Source organism: Dipteris shenzhenensis, chromosome 29 (assembly GCF_047967505.1).
Source record: "Dipteris shenzhenensis isolate YYH24624 ecotype China chromosome 29, Dip_SZ_1.0, whole genome shotgun sequence".
Lineage (NCBI taxonomy): Eukaryota > Viridiplantae > Streptophyta > Polypodiopsida > Gleicheniales > Dipteridaceae > Dipteris > Dipteris shenzhenensis.
The window spans coordinates 43,775,778-43,802,217 of record NC_141624.1 but is presented as its reverse complement, the minus strand read 5'-3'; the positions used below and the strand labels follow the sequence as shown (position 1 = coordinate 43,802,217).

Sequence of the window (26,440 nt, the reverse complement as noted above, 5' to 3'; positions counted from 1 at the left end):
AGACTTATTCTCGACGCTAATATTCTTGGTAGTTATATTATTGATGCTTATATTCTCGATGCACGGGGAGGGGCCCGTTCCCTCGAATTATAACTCTTTGGGAAAGGAAATTCGTTGCCTCCCCGTCCACACTATGTGTGGATATAATAATTATGTATCATATATTATCATACAAATATTTTGAATTACTGGTCCATTCAAAATTGCTTCTTTTTAATTTGAATTCTTATAACATTTTTCTCTTTTGATGCATGTTTTTGATGCGAGGGAGCAAAGAAATCCAAGCTAGATGCAAAATCGAAAGGTATGGATACCTTTATTCATATGATTGTAGTCCATGTGACAATATTGCAATGAGAATAAGTTACGAGCTCTTGTGAGTCGCCTTATTCATGTATTTGTTGGGCTTCAACTCCCCAAATGGACAAACAATATAGCCAAGTCAATAAAAAATCACAACCCCTGACATTTGCAGGGAGGATCTGGTCTTAACGGACCCTACGTTATGTCTCATGTCCACATTTTTACTCATTCGCCTTTTTCCTTTAAAAAGCTGATAAAAAGTTAGGATTCAAGTTCAATTTTGAGTTACCACTAATGTGCTCCACGACTGAAAGGTTGCCTACCGCAACATAGTCAAGTACATTTTAAGATCCCACCTTGAGACCCAGCGCAGCGGATCTATCCCGTCGTAGACGAGTCATGCAACTCGTTATCATAATAGAAAGGTTTTGGCTTAGCTTTTCTTGACCTTTTCCATCGTGGAGAGATTGCTCAATGGCCATTTCATGACTCAATTGCTTGGCATTGCTCTAAAACTCGAACAGAAAAATACAACTGATAGAGGGCCAAAATGTGAACAATGTGAGCTGGTGGAGCAGCAATGCTACAGTGAGCAAAAAAACAACGCCGCAGATAGATAATAGGAAGAACAGTGGCTATAGAGCTGAATAATGCATGGGCTGATGTTCAGCACACAAAACGAACTATATGAGCAGGTGTCACATCACAGAGCTACGTAGAAATAAAGGAAACAGGCTAATGCTGTAAGAGTTACGTAGAATAAAGAGCCTTCACCTTAAGCTAGTAGATGAACCTTCAAAACCTTGCAGCCTTAGCTAAACGTCTCCGTGAGAGGCCATAGAATAGTTTCAGTCGCACAATTCTCTCATTCATCTGCCATTTTCTCTTACTGCTGCCACCTGTACTGTGAATAGAGCTTTCTTTGGTTGTGGTAGTGCTGTAGATTGTGAAGAACTACTCTTAAGGAGATCAACAACACAAGCAACAGTTGAGAAACGACTCATTGTGAAGTATCGCAGGCTCCGGGGCTATAGGCAACGTAGCTTCAGTAGCACATGATGGGCTGTAGGCTGTAGCTTAAGAAAGTAAGTCTATATAGGAAGGCGCTAGCATGTAGAGGCAAGGCGACAGTCTAGAAAAGGCAACCTACACTGTCAAAACTGAGAACGACGTTGGCTGTACTTAGCTTTATGTAGAAGAAAATGTCGTACCTTTATCCATGAGATGATCCTAATTTAGGCAAAAGATTTACAAAGCCGCTCACCAATGATCATGAGGAATCCACGCATCTCTCCTTGATTAATTCAATCACATCAAACTCCAAACATGCCTCACTCATACACGCCCACCACACACACACAAGCACGCACATAAGCAGACATTAAGCTCCGTGTTCCCAACAAAAAAAAATATGGATATCCATGGAGTAAAGTAGGCCTGTCACATAAATAGTGATGTAAAGAGGACATAAGAGATTATAGATGTGGAAACGAAGTGTGCCTTTCTCAAGAGCATCAACACAGGCGGCTCTTTGTATTTTCCAACTCCTTTCCCACGACAATGGTAGATGTGTTCCTGACAACGTTATTCTTCCAACATTCTTGCATGCCATCCTTGAGAGGAAAGGGGTTGAATTTTGCGGATTTTCTCTCATCCTTGAAACCCTCAGTCCTTTCTATTCCTCTTTGCACAAATTGACACTTTTGAAAGCCTTTGCTCTCTTTGTTTCCCATTGTCCCTTGAAGTCAACTTCACTATATGGATTTAGAATGTGATTCAGTTTTGTACATGGCCTAGAAACCTTCTTCTAACTGCTTCATTTGTTGTTCAAATGATAATTTTACAAGTTTTTTCATATGTTGGTGTTGCAACTGTGAGCTCCTAGTATTTGCTGTGAAGTGTATCTATCGTGTTTGTTGGTGTAGCATGTTTGCTGCCAATCATGGTAAATAACATTTACCTTTGTAAGACTAGAATATATACAATCGTAAAAATTCATCTTTTTATTGTTCTAAAGTCCAGCATAAGATATTTGGATAAAGTTGAATACCTTGTTGGAAAGGTCATCTCCCTATCTGTAAGCCCCTAAACGAGGAGAGCATGGGGACTGCCCAGAGAAAAGAGTATGTTCACAGGAGTGGACCTAAAGTGGAGTCATGTGCAGCATGTGGCAGCATGTCAGGGCAAGACCAGGGCCTGAGACATGGGCCAGGAGGTGCTGGTGGATGGCAACACATGGCAGGGTGTTGCAGCAGGAAAGACGCCTGCCTATGGACAGGGTTGTGGGCAAATCTATGGCCTGCAATAGGCCTGGCAGGAGGGCAGGTATGTAGGGCACCCAGGTGGCCAGGTGGAGCAGCAAGAGAGCTGCAAAGGGCATTGCCCTGCCCTTAAACAGGGCTGGGCTGGCTGGTTGGCTGGCCAACCAGGTCGGCCAGCACATAGCCCCAAAAAGGGGTTCCACAGCCCCATAAAGAGGGCTGGTGGGGTTGGTTGGAGGGCCAGAAAGTCGGCCAGCAGGGCTGGCTAGCTGGTCAGTTTGAAGGTGGGCGTTGCCCCTATAAAAGGAGGACCTTGTGGACACATAGTGGGGTGCTGCAGCAGGAGCCTATGGAAACCTTTGTAAGACTATAATATATCCAATCATACAAATTCAGATTTGTGTTGTTTTCTAAAATCTGAAATTCTACAACGAATTTTCGGCTGTTGGGGCTTCTGCACCCGTGTAAGATATTTCGATAAAGTTCAACAGCTGATCACCACTTGGACGAATATTTAAAAAATCTGCATGTCCGCTAAGGTGATATAAAAATATACTTTTGTAAGACTAGAATACATCCAATCATACAAATAATATTATGTACCCTTCTGGCCTTGGCACCGACTCATTAACACAAAATGAATGTTTCTCCTTGTTGCTCTTATGGCATGATATCTTGTAGAGGTTTTAGGCTACTGCGTTTGTCACTGGTTTAATTATATGCCTTTTTTGTACCTGCCAGTGTAGACTTAGAAAACTGAATTGCAACTGTCAGGAGAAAAGAATGCAAATGAAATCCGGGGTCTTCACTTGGTGAATGGCTTTAGGCCCAAAGTTCCCTCGTGGCCCTTTGAACGATACCAGGACATGGGATTTCTTATAGATAAGAGACAAGGCAGGCCATGAGATGCGCACAAGGTCTAAAGCAGGCGGCCCTGTCACGAGTGCCAACGAGTTTGGATTTGCCAGTGGGAACTGCTAGAGAGGAGGGCCCCCATGGCTAGAGTGGCAATGTATAAGATGTGCTTGCCAGGTGGTTGCTTTGATGCTGGCATCTTCAACCTTTTGATGCTGGCATTGAAGACAGGGTTGAAGTCTTCTTTGTGGTTGGGTTCAAGTCAGCCCCTTGTATATTATTTTTCACATGGTACTACATTTGGGAGTTTCTACACAGTAACTAAAGGCAGTGCTATTGTTTGTTCTGCCTAAAATGGTGATTCGACTCCCTAGAGCATTTCTAAAATTGACCTTTGATGCTTGCAATGACCGCAAATACCATTGACAGACAATTTTCTCCTGTGGTGACTCTTGGAGACAAAATGGCCTTGCCAAGTAGTTGCTATGGATAGAAAGCTGTACAATCCAGGAGTCTCTCTCTGAACACTGTCAGTTTGATAGCATGTGTTTTCTAAAAGGTTGACCTGGAGTTTGTACCTGTGAGCTGGAAGTTATTGGGGGTCGTTATAGTCCAGCTAAAGACTATCTCAGCCCATTATTGTCAAAAGGCATTTTTAAAACTATGCCTTGGACTTTGAAATATTTACCTGGTGTATAGGGAAATGCAGAAATAGTGTATGCTGCATACCACCTTGGCTTTAAAGTAGTGACGCTGGTAATATACAATGGTACTTTACAAGAGGAAAGGATCCCCCCCTAGTGACCGCAATAGTCACATGAAGTAGGTGGCATAATGCCAAAATCCTTTTAAGGATTGGTGGCCTTTGAAAGGCATTAACCCCCAATATGTCGAATTTCCCACATACCTATATTATGCCCAACCCTGTAAGCTTATTCACCCCTACCACTTAACCTAAATTAGAACTCTCTATTCTTCATTCCCCTCATAGCCCTTGGCTCACTCACTCCCTATGTTTGGCGCCAGTAGCTCCCCTCTCACTCTCCCACTCAGACTTGCGTGGCTCTGATGTTCTCTTTCACTGCCTTCCCTTCCTTGAGGTCTCCCACAAACAATCCTCTCTTTCTCCTCCCATACCAAGCCTCGGCTGTGTACTACAGCTTTCGTGGATCAACCTTGTGCGGGTTCTGAAACAACAATGGAGTCTTCTACAAATATGGTTGTGGAAGTCTCCCCACATGACACTGGTTCCAACGCGATGACCACATAGGTGAGACCTAGCTCGATGGCTTTTCGTGGAGAGGGTGCAGAGCTCAGTTTTGAGCTTCTGCCTTCCCATTTGAACCTTTGAGGTCTATTTCAATCTTCCAGATTTACTCATTAGAGGTTTGGTTTATGATTTAGGATGTCGTGCCTTCGAAAATTACTATGTCCAAGCTTCATCCAAATCTTTGCTTGAAGTACTGGTTGTTGGCCTCAACAGGGTCTGAATTGAATGCCATGCCTTTTCTATATGATCCAGTCTGTGGCCAATGAAGTCCACCGGGTTTTCTTTAAGGGATGTTTGCAGGGACTCCTTATTGCAGAAGGAAAAAAAATTGCTGAGAAGAAACACAGTGTCGTTGGCATCGTGGCAATCTGCACACCAGAAAGAAAAGTCCCAAAATTGCACAACACCCCATAGGAAAGGTTGTAGAGACACAGAAAACTGTATTTTCTACAGATATTGGTTCTGATAACCAAAGATGGCTGAAAAATGGAGACAAAACTACGAAGGATCCCTCACCAGCAAATAAAAACTCTTCAGCCATTAAATCTAAATTATTCGTGGCTATTATTGAGAAATGCAATGAGAGTACATAATGGAGAATCAAAAACCGAGTGTAATTTATGTTGAGAAAGTCATTGGTGCAGTAACCAACCAAATCGTTGGTTAGTGATTAGTCTATGGCTTTCTATCACAAGTGGAAGATGATTTACTAAAGCAGTCCAAAGTCTCAAGATTTATGGCACGTGGCAAAAGACCCTCAACCTTATCGCAAAGGTTCTTTAAGGTCCTCTTTTTTTTGTCAACCTTATCTTTGACCTATTGGCCATTCGACAAGGGTCCATTCTCATTGACATTCTTCATCTTTCCATTTAAACCATGGAGGATCCTTACAAAGTGTTTGCTTGTATTCATAATGAGTTTTCTTTACAAGCACTTTATTCAATTATTGAGAAATCGTTTTCGATCCACCAATGGCCAAAGAAATCCTTTTTAAAAAATTAAAAAAAAAAAAGAAAAAAAATCTATTTTCCCTTTTGAAACTATGGAGGCAGAAGGACAAGATTCCAGGGTGAATTGTAGCGAGTCTAGAGCACAGTCTACACAACAAATGTCCCATCACACAACACCTACTCTGATCGGTAGGATTTTGGTATTAGAAGATGCTTTACATCAAATTATGAACCAGCAGCTCCAAGTGAATGCTGGTCAGAATGAGATTAGGGAGATGGTGCAAGCCTTGTCGGCTAGACCATCTAGATATGATAAGGGCAAAGCTCCAGCAGAGCCAGAGCCCAGTATACATTCATCAGAGCGTGCGAGGGTCAAGGTGCCTAATATTGCTAACTATAGACTGGAGAAGTACGCTCGTCGGATGACCGAGCGCAGTTCTGATGTGATCGAGGTTTGGTTACACAAGTGGGAAGAAGCCTTCGCCATTTGTGAAATCAGATCTGATCTAAAGAAAGTCCGTGAGGCCACTCACCTGTTTATTGAGGTAGCGGATAGATGGTGGATAAAGCAACAGAAGGATCAAGTTGCTCGTACCACCTGGGAAGGGTTTAAAGCTGAATTTAAGAAACACTTTCTTCCACTTGATGAAGAGTCCCGAGCTTGGGATGCTTATAGAAACCTTCGTCAGAGGAGTCTGTCGGTGGCAGAGTACACCGACAAATTCAGGGAATGTGTCATGAAAATAACAGACCCCCTCCCTATGTCGGTTCAGTTAAAAGACTATATATATGGACTGAACGACAAGATTAAAATGGAAGTTCGGGCTAAATATGTGACTACATTAGATGAATCTATTGCAGTAGCCCTGAACTATGAGGATGCTCGAGGCCAGGGACTTAGTATGAGTTCCCGAGAAAAGGGGGATTTCAGAGGAAATGGACTTCAAAGACAAGTGTCTCGTAGCCAAGTGGCCAAACCAAGCAGGTGAAGCCGGTTGAGGGACTAGCAAAACAAGTACCATTGTTGGGGTGAAAAGGAAAATAACTCTAATGGCAGCCCGGGCTTGGTCAAAGTCCTCGTTGAACCCTGAACAAAAAGAGAAAGCTAGAAAAGAAGGATTGTGCTTCGGCTGCCTTGAGCGACATCAGTGGAAAGATTGTCCACTGAATAAAGACCGTCGCACGGCCAATATGATAATATATGAATGCGACGCGGAAATGCAGGAAAGTCCCAATGCAGAACATATGCAGATGCAATTGGCGGGACCTTCTCAGAGGTTAGTACCTGTGTTGTTAAGTGTGTCTGTTACTAAGTTAGTAAGCGGTGCACCTGATAACATCCTTTCAAAGCCCGCAGCAACGGGGTATATGGTTTTCGATGAGCCTGAGTTGATTAAAATGAAAGGGCAAGTAGCCAATCATGATGTGATTGTGTTGTTTGACTCAGCGTCAACACACAATGTAATCAACTTGAAGCTTATTAAGAGGCTCAAGTTGAAAACTAGTACGTCTGACTATGCTTATATAGTCAGGATGGCGGACGGAAGTTCAATTGAAGTATGGGACCAAAGGGTTACCCAGTTGGAACTTCGAATTCAGGACTATGTTGAGAAGCTGGACTTTGAATTAACCAGACTTGCTCACGCAGATATAGCCCTAGGCATGGCTTGGCATTTTCGAAAAAAATCCAGCCATTGATTAGAAGAAGCATATTTACCAGTTCAAGATGAACGGGGTAGAATATGTTTTGCGAGGTGAGAAGGATTTACCTCGAGGACCACTGATTTCAGCCATGGAAATTTGGAGGACTTCGAAAGAGTTTTTGTGTCTGTGTATAGCATCGGTAGAGTCGATTGATGATGCATCGAATAGCACTGAGGCTACCCAAGATGGAAAGATGGTCGAGTTAGCTAAAGAAATATCAGAGAAGTTCTCTGAATGCTTTAGGGATGAACTACCTTATGGGTTACCTCCAGAGCGGAAAGTTCAGCATAAGATTGAACTGATCCCAGGGGTAGAACCTGTAAATAGACCTCCCTATAGAATGAGTTTTACTGAAGAGGCGGAGGTGCGTAGACAACTGGAAGAATACCTCAAGTTGGGGCAGATTCAACCAAGTTTCTCACCTTTTGCTTCGCCAGTGATATTAAAGAAGAAAAAAGATGATATGTTTTGCCTCTCTATAGATTACAGAGCATTGAATAATATCACTGTTAAGCACAGGTATCCGATGGCTCGGATTGATGATTTGCTAAATGCATTACATGGAGCCGTGATTTTCAGCAAGATAGATCTTAAGTGTGGCTACCATCAGATCCGGATAAGAGCCGAGGATGTGCATAAAACCGCTTTCAGAAGCAGGTTTGGTCATTATGAGTTTCTTGTAATGCCCTTTGGACTTACCAATGCTCCAGTGACCTTCGTCATGCTTATGAACGATTTACTACGTCCGTATATCGAAAAGTTCGTAGTATATTTTATTGACGATATCCTGATATTCAGTAAAAGTATTATTGAGCATTGTGAACACTTAAAAGTAGTGTTCAGTACTTTGAGGAAAGCCAGTCTTTATGTAAATAAAAAGAAAACTATACTATGTATGGTTAGGCTTGAATATTTACGATTCATAATTACTCCACAGGGGGTAGAAATGGATCCGAAGAAAGTGGCTGCGATACTAACTTGGCCAATCCCTCAGAGTTTGACCACGTTGCGATCATTCTTGGGATTTGTCCAGTTTTATAGAAGGCATATCAAAGGATATTCCGGAATAGTATCGCCATTGACTGATCTGACCTCAAATAAAGTACCTTTTATTTGGGGACAGAATCAACAAGAAAGTTTTAACACCATAAAACAAGCTGTGGTCACAGGACTGGTGTTAAAAATAGTTGATCCCCAAAAACCGTTGTACCTAGAAACCGATGCAAGTGGCATTGCGGTAGGAGCAGTTCTCCTTCAAGAGGGAAGGCCAGTAGCCTTTGAAAGCAAGAAGCTTTCTCCCTCTCAAAGGAATTGGCCAACTCATGAATTGGAGTTGTATGCTGTTATCCATGCTTTGAAAACATGGAGGCATTATTTGTATGGTTCAGAGTTTTATGTGGATGTGGATCATGATACTCTGAAACATTTTAGTAAACAGCTTGACTTGAGGGGCCGCCAAGCTAGGTGGGCAGAGCTCATGCAGGAGTAGTTTAATTTGACGATTCGGTACCGAAGAGGAAAAGACAATAAGGTTGCTGATGTGTCGTCTCGCATTATGCACAACCTGAGTTTCACGGTATTAGAGAGTGCTCTAATGACCGAGATTAGAGAAACTCAAAAGGTGGACAAGTTTGTCCAGAGCTTATCGCCTAAAGCTCATGTGTTAAAACCTGGGGAAAATGAAAAGGATGACCTGGCATCCAGAAAAGGCCAAACATATGCAAGATATACCATAAGGGATGGTATGCTAGTTAGAAATGGCAAGGTCATAGTACCTAGTTAGAATGATCTCAGGCAGAGAGTCATTCGACAGTGCCATGATAGCCCGTGTGCAGGACATCCAAGAGTCGAGAAGACATATGATCTCGTGAAGCGAGATTTCTTTTGGCCAAAGATGAAAAAGCATATTCATGAATATGTGACACGGTGTTTCTCGTGTCAGGTAAGCAAGGCCGAGCAAGTGAAGCCACCCGGACTTTTACAGCCCTTGGAAGTACCACTAAGTAAGTGGGAGAGCATTTCCATGGACTTTATTGTAGGGCTGCCTACAACACAAGGAGGGTATGATTCTATCCTTGTGGTGGTTGATCGTCTAACCAAGATGGCTCACTTCATTCCGACTAGAGAGTCTGTTAGTGCCCCGCAAGTGGCGGATTTGTTTATTAGACATATATTTCATCTGCATGGATTGCCTAGATCCATAGTGTCAGACAGAGATGTCAGATTTACCGGTCATTTTTGGACCGTGGTTTTTGAGACACTAAGGACTGAGTTGGGAATGAGTAGTGGGGATCATCCTGAGACGGATGGTCAGACGGAGAGAGTCAACCAGACTTTAGAGGATATGCTGAGGGCATATGTGTCATTGAGGTAACATACATGGGACAAGTGGTTGCCATTCTTGGAGTTTGCCTACAATGATAGAAAACATTCCTCTACCGAGTTCAGTCCGTTTGAGCTGAACTATGGTTATAGACCAGCAAATCCAACTATAGTTGGAGTACCTCAGAAAGTGCCTAGTGCCGCGAACTTTGTAGTTCAGCTGCGGAAGATGCTAGCACTTGCGAGAGCTAATATCCGCCAGGCTATAGAGCCAAGGTGTATGCGGATGAAAACTGGTCGATTTAAGGAAGGAGAAAAAGTTTTTCTCAGAGTTCCTTCGCACTCGAAGTCGTTAACTTCAGGAGAGTGTGCTAAATTATCACCTCGATACTGTGGGCCGTGGTTAATTCTAAAAAGAATAGGCAAGGTAGCCTATAAATTAGAATTACCACCAGGGTGTAAGGTGCACCCAGTGTTTCATGTTTCTCGTTTAAAGAAGTTTTTGCATATTGGTGACTCACTAATCGAAGGTGTGGTTTTGTTTCAGGAGATAGAGGATAATGCAAGACGCGAACCAACAAGAATCCTGGACCGTGGAACAATGCAAATACGAAATCGGAAGATACCCACGGTGTTGGTTGCATGGCATGGTCAGCCTCTATCAGAAGCTACCTGGGAATCCGTATACCAGTTACGGAGAGTGTTCCCAGATTTCATCATCGAGGACGCTGATGCTTGAAGAGGGAAGGAATGTTATGCTCTAACCGAGATAGCATGACCTCGGAAAGATCGGTGGGCATTTTCTGTTAGATGACCGACTTCTGTAATATTTAATGTGCCTAAATAAAATGGTCAAGAGAAGTAACTGCCAAGGTCCTAGGTGAGGGTGAAATGGCATTGACTAGGTGGTTCTGTGTGCTAAGGCCTAGGTGCACCTAAATGTGCAATAATGCTAAGGGGCAAATGGTTTTAATGTGCCCCAAGAGAGGGGTAAATGGTGTACCAAGAAAAGGGCTAAAATGATGACATGTGGCAGAGGGAACCTTCTAGGGAGATGTGGGTCTTGTGGATATGCAAGAGGAAAAAGGAAATACGTATCTGTTGAAAACTTGCGATCCATGAGAGGAAGGCTGCGAGGAATAATGATATGCCATCGCCTGTGATAATCAAGTCTAGTGAATTAGCTCAGGTGTGTAATAAGTTCCATTCTTCCTTTTTAGTCATATGCCTCGTCATCTCTTTTTCTACAGCATGAGCCATCTTCTTAGCCATATGGTAGGGGGAAGTCCGCTTTCTTCCTTTGAAAAATGCTCCATTACAACATATCTTTTGCACTCCCAACAAAACCCCAAAGCCCATAGCTTGCAGCATGTCCTCATGCACCCTCAAGAGGAGCTAGGGAGCCTGTACAACAGGACAACAGGAGGAAAGCACCTTCTATTGCCACCCAAACAGCTCGCCCTGTGTGTCTTCCCTCAGGCTTTGGGATAATGAATGCAAAAGAAAAAGTTGCTCAAAATATACAGTAGGAAATGTGTCAGGCCCGCATGAGAGAGAGAAAATATGCAGACAGATGCAGCTTACTTGGAAAGAACAAACTTGATATGTTTGATGTCTGGGCATCTGCCTCTTGACGAACAGTCAAGGCAGGAGAGCAGCAATGAAAATTTTGTTCAAATAGATGTGTAGGAAACGTTGCAGGCTCAGAAAGAGAGAGAGAGAGAGAGAGTAATGAAGACTGAAACACTACTTTACTAGGAAAGGACAAACTTGCTGAGGAATTGGGCACCCGCCTCTTCAAACAATCAGGGTAGGAGAGCAGGAATGAAAGATATGTTCTTACAATACCAAGAGAAAGAGGGGCACCCCACCAACACATCATAGACTGGATTGCAAAGCCTTACTCTTATGACTGCTGGTGGTTCTTAGCCACATTCAAAAAAGTGACGAAGAGCCACCATTAAGGCCACACTATAATCAGTGATGGAAATAGTCTCCAAAAAAGAAACCAGCAGTGTGCGCAAAAGAGCAGGCTAGTCTGTCTACTTGCATGTTCTTTCACTCAACATGGCCTGAAGCTGATTTAAACCGATGTCAATCCTGAAGTTGCATGTACCAAACACAAACATAGTGACTCAAGCTAGCAACAGATCCAGGCACATTAAGCTCTAATGTGTTGCACCGCTGTTGTCTTTCAATGAAAAATAAATGCTCGCTTAAAAGCGCACTGGACAATTGCAATGAGAAGGTAAAACTACTCTAGCAGCTTGCTTTCACCAGGTTGGCAATCCATAGGCAGAGTATTAAAAATGATTCATTTGAAGATATCATAACATGAGCACTGAAGTCAAATGAACTACATTGGCTTAAATGGCACCCCAGTATTGTGTGGGAGCCCCTTGTAAAGACCACTTACCATTTACAAGCCTATGGTACAAGTGGACATACTGACATGAAGTAATATAATCAGCATGCCATGGTGGACATCTTCAGAAATCTCAAGCTATTGCAGTTGTTTCTGCAGTCTTGTAGTTCGATGCACTCTTTACAAACCTGCGGTGCAGAGGCTTATACAACCAAATCTCTTTTTCTTTGACCCTCTGAAGCAGCCGAGCTGCCTCCCTTAACTTTCCTTTCTTGCAGTAGGCATCTATAATACCTCCGTAAGTTGAATCATCTGGCTGCACTTTGTTTTTCTTCATGTAGTCAATCACAGTCAAAGCCTCACTAAACATCCCATTCATTGCATAACTGTGTGCAAAGACGTTATACGTGATTTTGTCTGGTTTGAGACCAGCATTAACCATTTCCGCAAAGATTCGAGCCGCATCTTCCATCTGTCCACATTTGTTGTAAGCCAGTAGCAAAGTATTGTACGAAACCATATCAGGCTGCTCTCCAACAGCCTGCATCTGCCTAAAAGCCTCTTCTGCTTTTGTGTATGAGCCCTCTCTTCCATACATACCAATAAGGGTATTATATGTGATTACATCGGGCGATAGTCCACTTTTTGACATATCATCTAAAATCTTCAACGCTTTACTCACAAACCCATTCTTTCCATACACGGAGATCATTGAATTATAGGCGGGCAAATCAGGCGTGAATCCTTCCTGTTGCAATCTTGAAAATGCAGCCTCCGACTCTTCAATCATGTTAATCTTACTGTACACGAAAACCAAAGTGTTCAAAATAACGTCGCTTAATTCGATTGCACCAGAATTTATGTCATCCTCAATACGCTTTATCCCTTCCATGTGACCCCCCATTGCATATGCATGCAGCAGGGCTGAAAAACTGTTTTGGTTGGGTGGGCATCCGTTCATAGTCATCTCGTCCAGGACGGACTCAGCCCGCCTCCATAGCCCTTCCTTTGCTAGAGCAGCCAACAATGAATTGTAAGTAGCTACATCAGGTGTGAGATCAGCTGTCTGCATGGCCTTGTAAATCCCAACGGCCTGTTCAGCAGAACCCATTTTTCCATAGGCGTCAATAAGGATATTGAATGTGGCTTTGTCTGGCTCATATCCAGCCTTTTTCATGTCCCTGAAGACTTTGCCAACTTCCACGTGCATTCCCTGCTTTGAGAAAGCCGTTAGCAGAGTATTCCAGGTTACAATATCTGGGGTACATCCACTCTTTTTCATTTCTGAGAAGGTTGTCATCATCTCTTCAAACTTGCCGTTTTCACCGTACATATCGATCAATGCGTTGAATACAAACAGGTTTGGAGTGCACCCCGCTTTCTTCATCTTCAGGTACATTTCCAGAGCCTGCCTTTCCATGCCAGCCTTGCTAAAGGCGGAGACTAGAGTGGAGTATGTGAAAACATCTGGATTGACACCTTTCAACTGCATTTCCTCTGCAAGAGCTGCTGCCTCTCGGCAGAGACCCGCTCTTCCATACGCGGCAATTAGTTCGTTATAGGTAACCGAATTGGCAGGATATCCCGCTGCTTCCATCTCCTTCAAAACATTCAAAGCATCCTGGAACTTGCCTGCTTTACCATATACGTCCAAGAGCGCGTTATAAGTGACCCTATCTGGAATGCAACCACTGGCTTTCATCTCACCAAAAGTTTCGAATGCCTCTGCACAAAGGGAATCCTTGGCACAGGCGCTGATCAAGGTGTTGTAAGTATATATATCAGGCCTGATGCCTCTCAGCTTCATCTCATCGAGAAGAGGCTTAGCGCTTTGCCAAGCTTTTCCCTGCTTGCTGTAAAGGTCAAGGATGACGTTGTAAGTGACACGGTTTGGTGCGCACCCCTCTTCCTCCATCTTCTGGAATAAAGCAAGGGCCTCCTTGTACTTGCCACTCCGAGAGTACACGCTTATGAGGGAAGTGTAGGCGTAGACATCCATTGCACACCCGTCCTCTTGAAGCTCGCCAAAGAGCTCCGACGCCATTGATAACTGACATTCTCTCCCCAAAATTCTCACAATAGCAGCAATAGCGCCTCCTCCCAGCTCATACTTTTCCTGCGCTCTCATCCACTGGAACACATCGAGAGCCCTCTGCCACTTTCGTTCCTCTCCGAGAGACTTAATCATCGACAGCAGATCAGCGGTCGGTAGATCCTCCTTCTCCGAACCAAGCAGCGCAAAAACATCGACTTGCGCACTGGGATCCGAAATTTGACGATACAGAGACTCACCGACATCGGAGAGCTGGCGGAGCCAAGGCTCGGGCTTGCCGAGGCGCTCCTTGCCGCAACAGCGGGAGGAGGAGAGGCCGGCGACGCTACGAGAGAGGGCTTCACGGGCGGCGGAAGCGGCGCTATCAAGGGGAGAAGGACGCCATTTAAAGGGAGGGGGGTGGTGGAGGTGGAGATGGTGATGCTGCAGCAGCAGCTGCTGCTGTTGCTGCTGAAAGGAAAGGGGTCTGGGAGGGGAGAGGGAGTCGAGAAGGGGCAAAAGCCAGGAGGGGGGAGGGGAGAAGGAAGGCAAAGGCGATGGCGATGGAGGGGAGGCTTCTGAGGGGCGAAAAGGGGGAGTGAGCAAATTGGGCAGGCTTGCCATCGCCATAGCCATAAGCTTCCTCTCCACAAAAAACAACCAGAAGAACAAGAAGAAGAAGAAGATGATGATGATGAAGACGATGACGCACAAGATGATTAGGCTTCCTAGCGGCTGTTTCCATGGGTCCTCACTTGCAGCCCGATGCTCCCCCGCTTCAGTTCCTACGCCATTCACCGCGGCGGTGGCAGTTTGAGCAGAACTAGTGCAACATCACTCATTAGGGCCTGTTTCCCCGCAGCCCAGTGTGTGTGTGTAGGAGTAGGTGCCCGTTTCATTAACGAGTAGCATGACTTGTCTACGATGGGTTAGACACCCGCTTCGCTGGGTCTCAAAGTTGGGATCCTTAGGTTCCTTCAAGTTCAAAGACTAAAATTTGAATCTTTGTATTTGAATGCCTTTTACAAAATTATCAAATTGGATCTTTAGCATTGCCTTTAGTGAGGGAAAATGTTGTCACTAGCATTGCATCTCTCTCTCTCTCTCTCTCTCTCTCTCTCTCTCTCTCTCTCTCTCAATCTAAAAGTTTACAAATCTAAACGTTTGAATGCTTGCAAATTTTCAAACCAAATCCCAATGAAGGCCTTTATTTGGGAAAAAAATATTTTATACCAATACTCTCTCTCTCTATAGTGTGTGTGTATGTGAGCGTGCGTGTGTGTGCACGTGTGTGCATGCGTGTGTGTGTGTGTGTGTGTGTGTGTGTGGAAATCACCCACTATATGATGACCTCTTATACCAACAACATAACAACATAACTTTTATAAACACAACAAACATACTAATATCTAAATGCAAGCGACATACTAAGCCCACATAAGGAGTGCATAAGTTTTCCAAAGACAAAACCCCAAAGCCCACATAGTCCCTGTATCCTGAAAAGAACATGGAGCTGCTATGTGGTCTAATGATCCCAACAACTCCTTCGGAAACCACACCACAAAATCCTAAGTGTATCCATCCCCCAAAAAGTAGGTCGCAAATATGAACAAATAAACATAGAAACAGAGCCGTATATGAGGTCCACCCATAAAGGGGCAACAAAATGAACTGCCCTAATAAAAAAAGCATGCGTCTATTTACTGCAGTCCCACGTGGGAGTCGTTCACGGTTGTACTCTAGAGTCTCAGAAATCCATATCACACCTATGCAAGGCAAATAAATCAAGTTAAAGAATTACAATTACCAAACCAAAAGACTTTTGCAACTCATTAGTTGGAATACTTACGTGTAGGAGAATGGAGAAGGTGTAAGAATTGATATATATATTCTCCATTTTGCCTGCGAAAGAAAGCATTCCATCCTACACACTCTTCGTAATTCAAAAAGCACACAGAGATCCTCTGAGGTCCATTGGCCCCTGCAACTCGCCGAGTAAGTATACGAGTAAGTATACGATAGTATCCTTCATGCATGTACCCCCCTGGAGTTCCAACAAAAAACTCAAATTGGGTATGAAGCTATAAGAAAAATCTTACACACTAATCTGTAGTTGAAATCAGTCTCACTTATTACGGAAAAAATAAAGCCACAAAAAAGATAGTTTATTCACCTAAGATAAGATACAAACTCTAGCAAGTCAATCAGCAGTTGTGGTATCACTGGAGTTGACCAATACCTCGGACCTGTATATTTCTAAATGTCAACAGATATATATTATTAAATAGATTAGGCTAGCATTTAGCTATTGAACGAACATGTACCTGCAACCACTGAGTCGGTGGTGAATGTGAATGATTCATCCATTCTACCATATTACAATAAAGATACACAGTGTCAAAGTATATACAGAGGAGAAAACCACTGGAATTGCCAAACCATAATATTTAGAGAATATACTATGCACGTTGTAATACAATAAAGACAATATGAATGGAATTTGGTCACCAAAGAAAGTCTCAAGAGGGTTTGAAAGACAAATAGCATACTTTAGCTTGTTGTTGTTGCCAATTGCAAAACTTCCTTATATACAACATTAGAGGTACAAACCATTTCTCCACCATCAGCATTGGCCTCACACGCATCACCTTGAAGGAATGCCTCAATAGATTTTGATGATCAAACATGTGAGAAAGCCACATACAACTGCCCATGACTAAACACTAGCGTCGCCAAATATAAGCCAAGAATAGCCATCGTTTGGCCTTGTGATTTATTTATTGTCATGGCAAATGCTAGTCGAACGGGAAATTGCCGCCTCCTCATTTCAAATGGAAGTTTCAAGCTACTAGGACAGTAATCCTTGGAATGAACACTCTATCTCTAGCATTGGCACCAGTCGTAATTTCAGCTTCAAACACCTTCGTGTGGAATTCTTTGCATATCAATCGGGTCCCATTGCAGAGTCCTTGTCGAGGATTCAGCTTTCGTAATAAAATGATTGCACCATTCATCTTCAGAACCTATTGATAAGGTGGGTATCCAGCTCCAAGACCAAGGCTGTTTAGATACGCTATTGCATAATAGAAAGGATCTTCACCAAAGTTAATCGTTGAATCTGCACTTAGATACTCTTTTTCATCCTTCGGCTAGAATAGCGCGGTCTCGGAAATATGGTGCATAATCCATAACCCTTGCAAGTCCTTGATACACCCATTGAATAAGGACTTCCATTGACTTTGTATCTAAAAGCAGTTTCGATGAAATTATGACATCACCTTATTTTGTGCATCTGTTTATCCTATTTCCAATGTCCAAAACCCACTTTATGAATTCATGCTCTGTTGAACTATCACCATTTTGGAGAACTTGCATATTTTTGTTAGCTTTAATACCTTAATGTATCTCCATATTTTTGAGTGGCATAACATAGCATTAACAATCTCCTCTCGTCCCGCCTTTGGAACCACTGGCAATACCTGTCTAAAATCTCCTCCTAACAATACCACCTTTCCACCAAAGAGTTTATCGTTTGACATGATATCTTGCAATGTTCGATCCAATGCTTCAAATGCAAACCAATGCGTCATTGGTGCCTCATCCCATTTCTCAACTTAGCCAACTTCAAAACATCCGCTAGTTGACTGTTGACCTTTACATTGCATGTGTTACTGGCATGCAAATCCAAAGGTATCTTGAATCGTGAGTGTGCTGTGTGTCCATTGGTCCAAAGCAATGCTGCAATCCCTGAAGATGCACATGCCAATGTGATATGTCCCTCACCACGTAATCAAGACAACAAACAACTATAGAGAAAGGTCTTTTCGAATCCTCCTGGATCATCAAGAAAGAAAACTTCACCAACATCTGCATATATCCTTGCCAATCAAATGCAACCCACTGACAATGATTCAGGGCACTTTTCATCTGTTGGCCAATCTGTGCCTCTTTCTCAGCATCAAACATTCTTTCTTCTTCCAATAAACCATTTGTAGCTGATAAATATGATCTGTCGAGTATAGGCAATCCATCAAACTGTGCCAACCTTCATCCATTTTGACGAAGAATAGGTGAAGAATGTGATCCAAGTGTACCAGCGCCTTATTTCTTGTCGCTGCACGTCGGTCGATTACACTTGCTTCCAATGTATGGAAGAAATCATTTGAAAGATCGGAGGTGAATCTTTCCCATAAAAGGCCAGGAGACATTGGCTCACAAAAAACCAAAAGTGTGACAAAGAGGTGTCTTAATTGTACACTATTCTGATAAAACATAGCCTCTTGCATACACACAAACCATTCATCATCACTTTCCAACAAACCTTTGGCCACGCATGCTGCCTTGAAAATAAAAAAAACTTGCCCATCAAAAGTATGTAGCTCATTAAAAGACTTGCAACCCTTGCAAACATTAAACTACATACACATGAAGTAGAGCTCTCCAGCAGACTGAGAATTATTGTACTTTCGGCCAATGGTATTCATGGATGATTTTTTCAACTTAGTTTTGTTCAGATGCTAAACTTTTATATTGGTGTCGAAAGTTTGTACACCTTAATAGAAATAAACATTTGAAAGATTCGCCAGGATTTGAAAATTCTATGCAAAAAAATTAAAAGTTTTGCCGAGATTTAGAATTTTTACTTCAAAATTCAAAAAATGTGTACCATATCCTATCAATATTATAAAACTAAAAAAATGGGCTCGATAAACTTTCACCAAGATTTTATATTAATATATAAGCATAGCTTCCATAAAAACATCCATGATGGTATTGCCCTGCTTTCTTCTAGTCCACTTTTTACCACCTTTGTTTGAGACTAACTCGCTTGGGAAGTCACCATATAGTAAATTATTTGAGTCATTGTGTAATTGATTATAAGTGAACCATGCTGTGAGAGTAGTCTTTCTATTCTGGTCTCTATCCACCATTATGTTCTACAAATCATCATCATCCTGAAATATAACATTATTCATCATTGGCAGATGAACCTGCAACCTTTGGACATCCGATTTTTCATCGTGCATAGCATACTCATAAATCTGCCAGCATGCTTCTGATGCTGACACATACTGTGCATCTAAGAAGATACTAATCTCATCGATGCCACCATCAATTGGGTTGTCCATTTGTCTTTGTCCTTCCACACAATTTATCTACATCCTAATGGTTGCTCTATCATGACCCTTGTATATGTATTTATACAAATACTTGATTGCAGTAATTGCTAAGAAAATTTCAACATTAATATGTGCCTTGTATTTCATGGAGAGGAAAGGATTAAATGGCACAATCCAACGATTATCTACTATAGCCCCTTTCACCTTAATCTTTCTACCATCATCTTGACGCATGTAAATAGGAAAACCATCATTTCCCACTGCAGTTGATTGAGAGAACACACGTCGGTAACTGCGACTACATTTGCCATCAATGATGCAAGTAGGAGAGGCATTGAGTGCACCACAGGGTCCATGAACATTACACTACCTAATGCTCTCATGCAGCTCATGAAAAAGTGTACCATTGGGTAGCTCTGCCCATACCAATCGATCATAGTGACCAATATCCACAGGTTTGAAGGCACCTTCCAAAATCAAGAGTATATGTGAGTGTGGCAAGCTCTCTTTTGAAATTCAATCACACATATGTATCCAACTACTTTTCTAAACAAATCATGCTTTGTAATTGACTGCATCATATCCTTGTGCTTTTGATAAAACACATAGGTTGTCAAATCTAGCTGATCTTGTGCAGTTTGTCCTGGCAGTAATCCTTCATATATTTAAGGCCAGTTCGGATTTCAAGTAACTGTGATGAATAAATCAGGTTTTTCCTTTTTCCTCACAATTGCCATTGTATCTTGGTATAACTGACACATATATCGTGGCCCTCCAGTGAAAGAAGATGGCAACACGACTCTACAGCCTGCAGCATTGCCCATTACATTTTGTGCCCCATCAGTTGCATTGACCATGTCCATCAATCCCTGGTAAACCTCTGCATGTAAAGAAGCTTGATTGTTACGTATCCAACCAACCTGGACTCTTCTATACTATTGTACGCATCAACAATGTATTGTTGCAACAATCTCCCCCCGCATAGAAGACATGCATTTGTATTAGGCCTGACTTGCAAATGATATGCATAGTACTCTCTGCGTAACTCTTTTTTGATGTTGTATCTCATGCAGTGACATGTCATTAGGAGCATCACTATACGGGATGCATATATGCTAGCCATCCTCCCCTCAAGGAAACAAAAAAACATGCATGAGGGGCATGTATGGTCGATGCAAATTAGATATTCTTTTGATATGCCCAGTAAAATTTGAATGTCCCGATTCCCAACATCATAGTCATCCCCCTTACACTGGCATTATAGCTGCAACCTCGCTAGATGTGGGAGCTAGGCACTTCCTAGAGGTTGAACGTTTCTCACGGATCACCATCCTCAGCTTTGCATGTGGATTTCATCTCAAAACTTCTCCCACAACAACCAATGCATTGGCATATGGATTGCATGCATGCATCATTCTCTACAATAACTCCAAAATGCTAGGATCCAAACCAGAGGCATGCCATCCAAACGGTTGTGCAATTCATGCTCGCTATTATATACATACATCTATGCAAACCATGCAATTCATGCTCCCTGTTGTATACATACAACTGTGCAATTCATGCTCCCTATTGTATACATACAACTATGCAAATCGTGGGACTCCTTGTCTAGCTCCGTCAGATAATAAATTCCCAACATGATGATATATGCTACCATGCACTCGAAAGGTTTGTATGCCTCTATTTTCGAAAAACATTCCATCGACCTTACAATAGTGCTTTCCCACAACCTGATGCACATTTCCTCTAGTCTCTTGCTCCCACAATTGAGCATTACAAAAACTACAAAAGTGATTCATAGCTCCAAGTGACTGAAGAGTAGGAGCACAAAAGACCACTAGGTATAAAGATGGACAGAAAAGACCATTGGGTATAAAGATGGATGTCCTATATCATCTCTCAAGGGAAATTGGCGCAAAATAGAAAGGCATCCCTCTGCATTAAAAACTGCAGGCATGTTGCCAACAGTGCATTGTCTTGCAACTGAATCTCTGGAAGACCTAGTTGCAACCACTCGAACTCTTCTTATTACAGTCGGAGTATTTGTCTCATTCCTTTCTCCAAATGTATCTTGTTGCACATTGTGTGCACCATCAGGATAAAATTCCAAAGTTGTCTCTATGTTTCTAGTAGCTTGTTTTTTGAACATTGTTCATTATCTAGCAACATTGCGATGCCCTACGTGTCGAATGTAACATTTTTCTCCTATGAAGATGTATTGAATGTGAAACATGTTCCACCATCTCCTATAAACAAGCACAACTATGTATACATACATACATATATATATATATATATACATACATACATATATATATATATACATACATACATACATATATATACACATATATATATATGTGTGTGTGTGTGTGTGTGTGTGTATGTGTATATATATATGTCTGTCTATCTATATAACTATCTATCTATTTAACATACATATAGTTGATTCTTTGGATAAATGCGTGAGTGTTTCTGCATTCATGTGTGAATGTGGTGTTGCTATATTTGTGTGTTTGTAAATTTATCCATGAAGAATCGATTTAAAAAATAAATCCAAGACATAATTTGAAAGCCTTTTTCAAAATTTACTATATCAACTTTCAACACTCAACTTTCGTTCGGTCAAAGGTCCCCTACCCATCAAGAATGTGTGTGTGTGTGTGTGTGTGTTCACTGGTACCCATAAAGAAAATAACTTGAGCTTGAGAAGCCTTTTTTTAAAAAAGTGCTTTAAGGAGCTTTATAAATAATTTTTCCTTTCAACACTCAACTTTTATTCACTCTAATGTGTAGGCCATATAAAACAATGACCACCTTTTGAATTTTAGCTTTTCCTCAAAAGGCATACAATCTTACCAAGGAAAAGAAACTGTGACTACAGCCATCGTAGTACATAGACAGACACACACATTGAGAGAGAGAGAGAGAAAGAGAGTAGCTATTAATCCTTGTTGGTAATTCATGCATGTCTAGCATCCAAACTTCTCTTTCACCTTAGAGCCCTTGTGTGTGTGTGCATGTGTTCATTGGTACCCATAATGAAAATAACTTGAGCTTAAGAAGCCTTTTGAAAAAACTTTCAACACTCAGCTTTCAGTCACTCTGATGTGTAGGTCGTTTAAAAACAATGACCACCTTTTGAATTTTAGCTTTTCCTTAATAGACATACGATGCCAAGGAAAAGAAACTGTGACTACAGCCATCGTAGTACATAGACAGACACACACATTGAGAGAGAGACAAAGAGTAGCTATTAATGCTTGTTGGGAATTCATGCACATCTAACATTCAAACTTCTCTTTTGCCTTAGATCCCTTGTGTGTGAGTGTGTGTGTGTGTGTTCACTAGTACCCATAAAGAAAGGAACTTGAGCTTGAGAAGCCTTTTTTTTAAAAAGTGTTTTTAAAATACATATCTTTAGGAGCTTTAAAAATATTTTTTGCTTTCAACACTCAAATTTCATTCACTCTGATGTGTGGGCCGTATAAAAACAACGACCACCTTTTGAATTTTAGCTTTTCCTTAATAGGCGTACAATCTTGCCAAGGAAATGAAACTTTGACTACAACCATTGTAGTACATAGACAGACACACACATTGAGAGAGAGAAAGAGAGTAGCTATTAATCCTTGTTGGGAATTCATGCACGTCTAATATCCAAACTTCTCTTTCACCTTAGAGCCCTTGTTTTATGATTTTATGTGATTCAATGGTTGCATAATTTTCAAAGTGAACACTTTAATATCATCACGCATAAATTTGGAATAGCCTCCCCTCGCTCTATTCTTGAAGAGTCTTGTTACTCCAATTATTATTACCTAGTCCCACAAAAGTGCAAAGTTTCCCTATAAAATTAAAAGGTTGTGCATATATAAAAGAAATATCCCCTCTGCGTAATCTTGACTCTATTGTTTCCTTGACCAATACAGACCAAAAACATAAATTTTCTGTTAAGAGACTATTTATACCCTTAAATTTGAGAAGTCTTTTAATAGATCTACTCTATGAGATTTAGAATTCTATTTAAGAAATAAATCAACATCACCAACCTAATGTATAGGTAGTGGAGGGGATGTACTTGTGGGGAGATGCCACTTGACTTGACTGCACTACCTACACTGAAATTTCCCAAACAAAAGGGTTAAGTCAACTATGGAACCTTTTTAAACAAATTGCTTTAGAGTCTTTAAACCTTTCAAAAAAGTATGCCTAAAATATTTTCTCCAATCATTATTAGCTAATCCCACAAAAGTGCACAATTTCCCTATAAGATCAAAACGTTGTGCATATATCAAAGAAATATCCCCTTTGCCTAATCTTAACTCTAATATTTCCTTGACCGATATAGATAAAAAACTTAAGTTTCCTATCAAGAGACTATTTATACTCCTAAATTTGAGAAGCCTTTTAATAAATCTACTCTAAAAGCTTTAGAAATCTCTTTTCCTCAATAGATTTATGATCTTGCCAAGCAAAAGAAACTCTAACTACAGCCATCATAGCTCATAGACATACACACACATTGAGAGAGAGAAAGAGACTAGCTATTCATCCTTGTTGGGAATTCATGTTCGTCTAACATCCTTCACCTTAGAGCCCTTGTTTTATGATTTTATGTCATTTAATGGTTGCATAATTTTCAAAGTGAACACTCTCATATCATCAGGTGTAAATTTGGAATAGCTTTCCCTCCCTCTATTCTTGGAGAGTCTTTTTTCTCCAATTATTATTACCTAATCCCACAAAAGTGCAAAGTTTCCCTATAAAATCAAAAGGTTGTGCATATATAAAAGAAATATCCCCTCTACGTAATCTTAACTCTATTGTTTCCTTGACCAATACAAAAGTTTTCTGTCAATAGACTATTTATACTCTTAAATTTGAGAAGTCTTTTAATAGATCTACTCTATGAGCTTTATAAATCTATTTGAGAAATAAACCAACATCACAAACCTAATGTGTAGGTAGTGGAGGGGATGTCCTTATGGTGTGGGGCGAGATGGCACCTGACTAGACTGCACTACCTATAATGAAATTTCCCAAACAAAAGGATTAAGTCAACTATGGACCATTTTTAAACAAAATGCTTTAGAGTCTTTAAACCTTTCAAAAAAATATGCCTCTTCGAATTGTTGCTTTTCCTCATTAGACATACGATCTTGCCAAGTAAAAGAAACTCCAACTATAGCATTGTAGTACACATACACACACACACATACACACACACATCGAGAGAGAGAAAAAAAGTGTTTGCAAATAAAATTTCTCTCTCTAAAACAAAACAAAAAAATATAGATATTAATAAATGTTAAATCTCTCTCTCTCTCTCTCTCTCTCTCTCTCTCTCACACACACACACACACACACACACACACACATGCACGCACGCATGCACACACGCACACATGCACACACACACATACACGTGCATGCATACATGCACGCACACGCACACGCACACACACACACACACATGCCCACATGTTGTGCTAGCCCTTGGAAATATTAAATTGCAACTTCACATGTTGTGCTAGCCCTTGGAAATGAAATGCTATAATTTTAATTGATTCACCAACACAGATTTAAATTTGATTGTCTCAAGAATTCCACAATTAGTATCGTGTTCCTCAATCTAGTACTGATTTAAACTTTTCAATATGAAGAAGTCCACAACAATAGAAACATACAACAAGATATAATCAAGCTCTATAGTCACAGTCTAGAGAATTATCCAGAGCTAGACTCAGCTTGAGAAGCCTTTAAGATCCCCTGTCAGAATTTTTTTTTAAAGAGCTTCAAAAATAAATTTCTTTAGGAGCTTTAAAAATACTTTTTTGCTTTCAACTTCAACTTTCGTTCAACTAGATCAAAGGTCCCCTACACATCAAGAATATATATTTTGAAACATCATTTCATGAGCTTTAGAAAGCAATTTGAGAAGCCTTTAAATAATAAGAAATGAAATTGATTTGAAAAAGCCTTAAAAATGAGAATAAAACTTTATTAGAGAAATTGGTCTAGAAGGTTAAAAGATCGCTTTAAAGACAAACAAATAAACATCACCAGCCTGATATGTAGGTGGTGGAGGGGATGTACTCGTGATGCGCAAAGTTAGTGAGATGCCACCGACTCGACAGGACTACCTACAATAAAGAAATCTCCAAAAAAAGGGTTAGGTGAGCTACACACACACACACAAACAACTCTTTCTATCTCTCTGTTTGTCTGTCTGTCTATCTGTCTCTCTCTTTCTAAACAAAAGAGTGTTGGGCAAGGCACTCTCCAGCAGACCTCTGCAAGTGGGTTGGAAAGGTTGTAAGGAAAGTGCGCCATATGGCACTACTCTTTGAGTGCCACTTGGCACCCTCAAATGAGTATATAATATATATATATATTCATCTATATGTGCATGTATGTGGCCTTAATTGTGTAAATAAAATTTCTCTCTAAAAAAAATACAATCTATAAATATTAATAAATACCACCCCCCCCCCTCTCTCTCTCTCTCTTTCATCAAATAATTTTGAGCTTGTCTGGTTGAATTTCATCTTTCTAATTGCAACTTCACATGTTGTGCTAGCCCTTGGAAATGAAATGCTACAGCTTCACTTGATTCACCTTGATTCACTGACACAGATTAAAAATTGTTTATCTCAAGAATTCCACAATTAGTATCTTGTACCTTAATCTAGTACTGATTTAAACTTTTTTAGTATCAAGAAGTCCAAAACAAAAGCAACATACAACAAAAAATAATCAAGCTTTATAGACACATTCCACCATAAACGATTGACCAACCTTCTAACCATTTTTTAGGTTGAAGTCTTTATCTAGGCTCACTCTCTAAGTGGTGTAGGGGTGGTGTATAGTTGGAAGTCCATTGGCATGTATAATTGGAGGCATGTGTGTGTGTGTGTGTGCATTATAAAATCCAAAAAAAAGGGAATTTTACTACAACCCATGCCACCAATGCTTCCATTTTGCCACAAAACACTATAAGAGAATGTGAAAGGGATAAGACTTGAAATACGAAGAGTATCTTTATAGAAACATGATCAATCAAACATGCACCATACGACCATGAAATGTGCTCTGCTAGATCAAACTGGAGAGTGCTTGACTCTTCCTCACCAAGCTTTTAAGATGGGAAGGGCAAAGCTCTAGTGATTTCTACACATCCTCAAGTGCTGATTCAAAGAGATCAAGTTTGAGCCACACTTCAGCTCTATCAGAGGTTACCTTGAGCAGGCTA

At 41.1% G+C, this 26,440-nt stretch overlaps 1 protein-coding gene across 2 annotated transcripts; it reads right to left on the bottom strand.

The window, feature by feature from the left end:
• Positions 1-11,948: 11,948 nt before the first annotated feature.
• LOC147882899 (uncharacterized) lies at positions 11,949-14,712 on the bottom strand. Of its 2 annotated transcripts, XM_087400359.1 has the most exons (2): positions 14,323-14,427; positions 11,950-14,209 (listed from the first exon to the last, which is right to left on the bottom strand). In XM_087400359.1, exons 1-2 carry the CDS (start codon positions 14,326-14,328, stop codon positions 12,164-12,166), a joined length of 2,052 nt encoding a protein of 683 aa, XP_087256485.1. In that variant the 5' UTR covers positions 14,329-14,427; the 3' UTR covers positions 11,950-12,163. The 2 variants fall into 2 exon arrangements, with proteins under 2 accessions (XP_087256484.1, XP_087256485.1); XM_087400358.1 differs by having other exon boundaries at positions 11,949-14,712.
• Between the last annotated feature and the right edge of the window lie 11,728 nt (positions 14,713-26,440).

What these genes read in the sequence shown, in the direction of transcription:
- LOC147882899 (XM_087400358.1), bottom strand. Translation starts at nt 14,698, where the DNA reads ATGGCTATGGCGATGGCAAGCCTGCCCAATTTGCTCACTCCCCCTTTT.